At 40.1% G+C, this 7,546-nt stretch overlaps 1 protein-coding gene across 1 annotated transcript; it reads right to left on the bottom strand.

Moving 5' to 3' along the window:
* LOC135973053 (uncharacterized) lies at positions 1 to 2,388 on the bottom strand. The gene is made up of 2 exons (XM_065554436.1): positions 1,464 to 2,388; positions 1 to 547 (listed from the first exon to the last, which is right to left on the bottom strand). The coding sequence occupies exons 1-2, from the start codon at positions 1,927 to 1,929 to the stop codon at positions 87 to 89; spliced, it is 927 nt and encodes a 308-aa protein (XP_065410508.1). The 5' UTR covers positions 1,930 to 2,388; the 3' UTR covers positions 1 to 86.
* Between the last annotated feature and the right edge of the window lie 5,158 nt (positions 2,389 to 7,546).

Genomic DNA, 7,546 nt, shown 5'->3' with positions numbered 1-7,546 from the left:
TTAACAGAAACGTATCTTTTATTAGAAACTACACAGGGGATGAAACTGGGACGGGGGCTTGGGTGAGGCGAGAAGGAAAGGACTTATCAAATTTTTGGGAATGAGAGCCTTCTGGTACATGAGCAGTCTGCAGGGGTGGAGAGACAGTTTTCACGGCCCCTGCCACTCCTCCTTCTTGGGACTTTGGGTGAGGGGGGTATGGGCGGGGGAGGGCGGTTAGAGAGAGACTGCAGCAGGGCTCTGTCCTCCTGCCTCCGGTCCTGCAGAACATCCACAAGGCGCCGGAGCATGTCCGTTTGCTCCCTCATTAGTCCAAGCAGCGTTTGAGTCGCCTGCTGGTCTTCCTGCCGCCACCTCTCCTCCCATTCGCTGTGCGCTCGCTGGTATTGCCACATGTTTTCCCTCCACTGGGTCTGCTGGGCTGCATCGGCTCGGGAGCAGCCCATAAGTTCTGAGAACATGTCGTCCCGTGTCCTTTTCTTTCTCCGCCTAATCTGCGCCAGCCTCTGTGAGGGGGATGCCAGGGTAGGTCGGGAGACAGTCGCAGCTGTGGGATGGGAAAAAGGGAGTGAATTTCTCACAAAGATAATTTTTTGTGAACAATGAACATAGTCTTTCTCTGTGAACAAGACCGTGCACAGCACCTATCACATGCGCACTCAGGACAAGGTTGAATTTTTGGCCTTCGCATTCAGTGCCTGGGGTCTTGCAGTGGAGATCAGACAAGCGGGGCAGGACAGCGGAATTCGGGTAGCAGGCTGACATGGTAAGCCGTAGACTTTTGGCTGCTTAAAACTTAAATTATAGCTGTGCCCTCCTTTCACGTTCAAAGCAATGCTCCTATCGTTGGCCAGTTCCTGCTGCCAGCAATCCGGCAAGCATGAACTCTGCCCCTGTCCCACCCCCTCGCGGCTGTCCCCGGGAAAGATCCCTGGATGCTGCCCCTCTCCCGTCTCCACCGCGTGGCGGTAAACCGCCGGTGAGAGTTCTGTAAAGGAACAGGCAAGCAGTCCCAATAGTAACATTCCCCTAATTCTGAGCAGGTCACCATGAGCGACATCACTCTGCTGAGAATTTCTGAGACCGAGAAAGAACGCATGCTGCGTGAAAGCCAGCAAAAACCAGGGCCGTATGCCGCCATGCTCTGCAAGGCAATGATCCCAGAGTACTTGGTGATAGCCTGGCGAGGAAAAGTTTCCTACCACGGAGGACACAATAAGGCCGCTCTCCCCAGGAACCTCATGCAAAGGCTTTCCAATTACTTCCAGGAGAGCTTCGTGGAGATGTCCCATGAGGATTTCAGCTCTATCATATAGACCTATAGACATATAGACCTTCTTTTCCAGTAGCTGCACTGGCAAGGACTAAAAAGTAGAGCGCCTAGGGCAAACTAATCATGATAAACCCATTGTTAATATTCCTGTTCTGTTCAAAATAAATGTTTACATGTTTAAAACACTTACCGACTGATCCTTCCCCTGATTCAGGGTCCGGGTTAACGCCCGGGGACGGTTGGTAGGGGATCTCTGTGAGGGTGATGAAGAGATCCTGGCTGTCTGGGAAATCAGCGTTGTAAGCGCTGTCGACTGCCTCGTCCTCCTCCTCATCTTCGCCATCCGCTAACATCTCCGAGGAAGCGGCCGTCGACAATATCCCATCCTCAGAGTCCACGGTCAGTGGTGGGGTAGTGGTGGCGGCCGCATCTAGAATGGAATGCAGTGCCTCATAGAAACGGCATGTGTGGGGCTGGGATCCGGAGCGTCCGTTTGACTCTTTGGTCTTCTGGTAGGCTTGTCTCAGTTCCTTGATTTTCACGCGGCACTGCGTTGCATCCCGGCTGTATCCTCTCTTTGTCATGGTTTTTTGAGATCTTCTCGTAGATCTTTGCATTCTGTCTTTTTGATCGCAACTCCGAAAGCATGGACTCATTGCCCCACACAGCGATCGGATCCAAGACTTCCCGATCAGTCCATGCTGAGGCCCTCTTTCTATTCTCTGATTGCATGGTCACCTCTGCTGGAGAACTCTGCATCGTTGCCAGTGCTGCTGAGCTTGCCACGATGTCCAAACAGGAAATGAGATTCAAACTGCCCAGATAGGAAAAGGAATTCAAATTTTCCCGGGGCTTTTCCTGTGTGGCTGGTCAGAGCATCGGAGCTCGGACTGCTGTCCAGAGCGTCAACAAAGTGGTGCACTGTGGGATAGCTCCCGGAGCTATTAGTGTCGATTTCCATCCACACCTACCCTAATTCGACATGGCCATGTCGAATTTAGCGCTACTCCCCTCGTTGGGGAGGAGTACAGAAATCGAATTTAAGAGACCTTTATGTCGAACTAAATAGCTTCGTTGTGTGGACAGGTGCAGGGTTAATTCGATTTAACGCTGCTAAATTGGACATAACCTCCTAGTGTAGACCAGGCCAAAGACGTATTGCCACTCACCTCATTCTCTTTTAGCTTATGGGTCTGAACCCTAAGGTTGGGAGCATAGAGCATACGTTCTTTAGTCTTAAATCCAGTAACCCAACAGTTTCTAGTCTGCAGAACGAATAGGTCAAGATAATTTGCAAATTGGAGCGTGGATGTGTGTGTGGGTGAGAACTAGTCTAATAGTTACAGTAAGATTAAAAAAAAACTATTAAAATGTGTGAGCTAAAGGCGTAATTGCCAAACTTTATTTAGAATTAAATTATTTATGATAAATATACTGAATTACCTTTTCACCAAAGAGGAGAGATGACTGTATCAAGTTAATATTGTTGTTTGCATTGGTGGAACACTTTGTTTCCATTTGGCTCTAGACAAAATACAATCAGGTATAATTGTGCACTGAGATTTATTACAGAAAGGAAAATTTAAGAGCTAGTTTGAAATTAAGTTCAGTTTTTCAAAGTGAATATGTCCAAATGTCTGCAATGGGCAACAATCCAGTTAGAGGTGTGATTTGATTTCCTGATACCTGCCTGAATAAAGAGGCTTTCAAACTAATTTCCATTTCACTAGGAACCCACATGCTAGTCCTAGATTTTCATTAGAATTATTGATAGCTACAGAATACATATGTGGGTTGTTTTTAAAGAATGAAAAACACTTAGTAATAGCCAGGTTTGTAATATAAAGTGCTGCTGTGCAAGAGGCTAATGAGGTTTGGAAGCATTTCAGAAATATCTAACATTATCCTAACACCTGAGAATAACACCTAACTATTGTGCATATTTAAGGATGTAATGGTGACAGGCTTGTGCTTTGAGAAAGAAATGGCGGGCGGGGAGAACTGGAAGCATAATATGTAAGTAAAATACAGAAATGGTGATCAAGTGCTCATGGATTTTATACGCCAAGAGCTTGCCTCGAAGCTGTGAGAGGATGCTTTTTTGATCAGAGCAGTGACAAGAGAGCCTAAATTGTAGTCCCATTGCTAGAAGAATATGTATATGGATTTAGGACTTCAAAAAAACAACAACTTGATTTAAGATCCCAATTTGGATAGCTCTTTAAAAGACAATTGGGGGCAGGGGAAAAGTATTTCCTGAAAAATAGTGCCATGTCCACACTTACCAGTAGATTGACTCTGCTGCAATCGAAAGCGGTGTTGATCTAGCGGTCTGTTGAAGACCTGCTAAATCGATCGCAGAGCACTCTCCAGTTGATTCCAGTACTCCACCTCCCCGAGAAAAGAGAAGGAAGTCGTTGGGAGAGCGTCTCCTGTCGACCCAGCACAGTGTAGACACTGGGGTAAGTCGACCTAAGCTACGTCGACTTCAGTTAAGTTATTCACATAACTGAACTAGCGTAACTTGGGTCAACTTGCTGCAGTAGTGTAGACCAGCTCTTAAATTTCCTTTCCCTTTCTACCTCATTTATTTACATTTTATACCAATTATATATCAAACATTAATTTAAAATAATGAAATCTAAACTATATCTTAGAAAAGTTAATTAAAAGGGAACTTAACAGGTTGTCAAGAATTGGGTTTTACACTGAGAAATTTGGACTTACAATAAAGAAGAAGAATTTAAGATCCATTTGTATTTTTTAAATACAAAAAAAAGTGTCATTTACCTATAATCCTAAAAATAGAAATGATAATCTAAAAATAAGTCTACTCAGCTTCCAGTTTAATAAAACAGCAGTAAAGTAACTGGCCATAAAACCACTTGGTGCCTAAAACACCTGTTAAGTCAGTTAGCTTGTAGACAAACATAGTTCAGTAATAATAAGCAACATTTTTATACTCCTTTAAGCCCCTAAAATAGTGTGTCGTTAAAAGGCTATACAGCCCAAACCTTATATTATTCTTGGTTTAAAATGTATATAAATTAATCTGGAATTTTTTTTTTTACCTATGTTTGATCTACAAAGGCACCTTCTTCTGCTAACCATTGTTATCCATTGTAGAAACACTCCACTTCTTAATCATGTAGCTAGTTGGCTGCCTGCCCCAAGCCAGGGCTCTAGTTGTGCCAGTTCTATCTATTGTCCTCACCCCCGTTTTGTTCTTCCACTGATACTGGGTTTTTTTTCTCTTCCCCATCTCTGTTCTGGTCTTCAATCTTTACTATTTAACTTCACAATTTGCCTTGTGCTTCTGATCTCATTCTGCACTATAGTAAGATCATGGTTGGTTGGTAAAGTTGATGAGCATGCTGTCTTTCCTCATTAACTAACACCAGAGCATTCCTTTTATTTACAATATTTTGCCTTAAATATTTTAAAACTTTAATAATTTTCATTTATTTAACACACACATTGTAGGAAAAGTTATTTGTAACCAACTAGATCAGATTTTTTATAGATTATAAAGCCAGAAGAGGCACCACTGTGATCGTCTAGTCTGATCTGTAAAACACAGGAAATACATCATTGCACATAAAATCAAATTGTACAGTAGCATAAACTCTGCTTCTTCAAGTGCTTGCTAATGTCCATTCCAATGTAGGTGGAAGTCATGCGTTTGACTAAGTGGGTATTCACCCATGAAAGCTTATGCTCCAATACATCTGTTAGTCTTTAAGGTGCCACAGGACTCTTTGTTGCTTTTTACAGATCCAGACTAACACGGCTACCCCTCTGATATTAAATTGGAAGGGACATGAGCAAGCACTCGAAGAAGAAAAAACAGTTACTAACCTTCCATAACTGTTGTTCTTTGAGATGTGTTGCTCATGTCCATTCCAAAATATGCCCTCCTAACCCCTCTATTGGAGTTATCGGGCAAGAAGGAAATTAGGGGTCGGCAGGGTGCACCATATACTGCACCATCAGGGTGCGACTCCAGGGGGCACCATAGCCTACCCGAAGGATACCACCGAGGGAAAAACTTTCCGGCGATGGTGCATGCAGCATGTGCACACCTACATTGGAATGGACATGAGTAACCCATTTCTAAAAACAACAGTTATGGAAGGTTAGTAACCGTTTTTTTTTCTTATTTTTTCTTTTTGGAAACTATTTCTCAAAGATAATCCAACACCTACCTGTATGATGATTTTAATAGGCTTTATTTTTGGAAAATTATCATTTTAAATTAGCTTGTGCAATTTTAAAGACTCTATTTCTATAGTTTGTATAGTGATCATGCTCTCTATTCTTTTTAAATTATATCGAGTTTATATTATTTCCATAATAAAGGGGACTATTAAATTAATATTCTGGATAGATGGGCAGCTTTGCAACATTGGTTAATGCAGTTTTCTTGTGTCTAGAATGTAGGCAGAAATTTGAGAAAGGAGATTGATTAATTTATGTACAGTGTGTTTTAAATTGATTTGACAATATTTCAGCATTCTTTTACAGATTTATGCTAGGTATTTTCAAAGATTTCATAGAGACATATGTACAGTAAATACATTGTTTGAACAGACTTATTCTTGTAACAGGTAGAAGTTATTCCCATACCATAAGATAACATAGCATACAGCAATACTGACAGTATTGTCTGAGTGAGGGATCTGGGAAAAAGGTAAGTCAGTAAGATGGTATATGTGCTGCTTGTCATACCTAAAATTGAGGTTAAGTTTAACAAATCTCAGCAGGAGGTATGAGGCCTGTAAATATATGTGGGTTTATAGTTTCTAATATTGTGACATTTTTCCTTCAGATATTTCTGCATTTTTAATTTAAGTTTAAATAAATAAACATATGGTAACACTTAAAGGTAAGAACATGTAAAAATACTTCTTTGACAAATAATGAATAGAAATAATAATAAATGGTACCAACTAATAAATGTTACCAGCTTCTTAATAGTTGAGCTCAACAGATAACAAAATGACTATTCTACTACACTCTCATTTAAAGTACGATACTGAAATAATTGTTTTTAAAAGTCACTTTCTTATGCAGAAGTTCTGCATCTGGAGTGTTTCAAATTTCTATAGGCATACTTAACTGATTTACAGTGTTTCTCCCTCCTCCCCCAGTTGATTACTCATTTTAGCAATGCAGAGTTTGATCTGGGTGAGAAACCTTGATTCTGTTTGATTCAAGCATCATGATCAACATAACTGAGTTCCTATTGCAGAATTTTTATTATTGGTGATGTATGTGTTTAATTCTCGGCTCCCAAATTGAATTTGCAGGCTAGCAATTAGAAAAACAATGTGTAATTGTAAGCTGTACAGTTTTGATCTGAAGTCATTGATAAACAATAAACATGGAACACCCCTCCCCCATAATGCAGGTTTTAAAGTCACGTTTTAGAGTAGAAACCTCACTTTAAAATATATATGGCTTTGTGCTACTTTCTATAAAATAAAACTAAATTCATTTGAGAAAAGATCTTTGGAAGGAAGAGCCTTAATTTGATAAATAATGACAAAATTAACCATTTGAGTACCTTAACACATTCATCTTTATTTAGTAAATGGGCACTCATTAGTATCTATAGGCACACAGCATGTTTCCTGAACTATTAATGGAATTTTGCCTTAACAATTCCCTCAGATTTCTAGAGCATAGAACTCAAAGGGTTAGTATTTTAGGAAGATTTAAAAAAAATTTACAGGTAACAAAATGAAAAGTAAGGTCTTGAGAAAATGCCTTTGCATGCTATTTTTTTTTTACACTGTGGGAAGATTTACCAGTCTTCATCTGAGGTCTTGTTTTTAATTAACAGACCTAAGTAATCTACATCAAGAAAAAAAAGAAGAAAAATCTTTATCAGCATTTGTGCAAAATAATTTTTATTTAGTATAAAATTTAGTGAGAGAGGTATACATTTGTGTGTGTTTAATTTGATGGATATGTCCTTGTAAATCAAAACTTAACAGGGCAGTGAAGAACTTAGCAAAATGTAGTAAACTTCGCAATAATAATAATAATAATAATAAAAATACATATCCGGGGTCAGTGTGTTATTAACTCTTTATATATGTTAAAGATGCACTATGCCTTTCCAGAAACTGTGGAGAAGGGAGTATTATTTAAACTGAAAAATTATTGCAACCTAAAAAGTTCAGGCTGATTAAGTGTATTGTGAGACTAAGTATGCAGGTCTTAAATTACACAGGGTCTCTTTCTAATCATATTCTCTGCTCTGAAGAG

The sequence above is a fragment of the Chrysemys picta genome, chromosome 8 (genome assembly GCF_011386835.1).
Source record: "Chrysemys picta bellii isolate R12L10 chromosome 8, ASM1138683v2, whole genome shotgun sequence".
In the NCBI taxonomy this organism is placed as follows: Eukaryota; Metazoa; Chordata; order Testudines; family Emydidae; genus Chrysemys; species Chrysemys picta.
The sequence above is the reverse complement of the archived record's forward strand: the minus strand, read 5'-3'. Positions and strand labels throughout refer to the sequence as shown.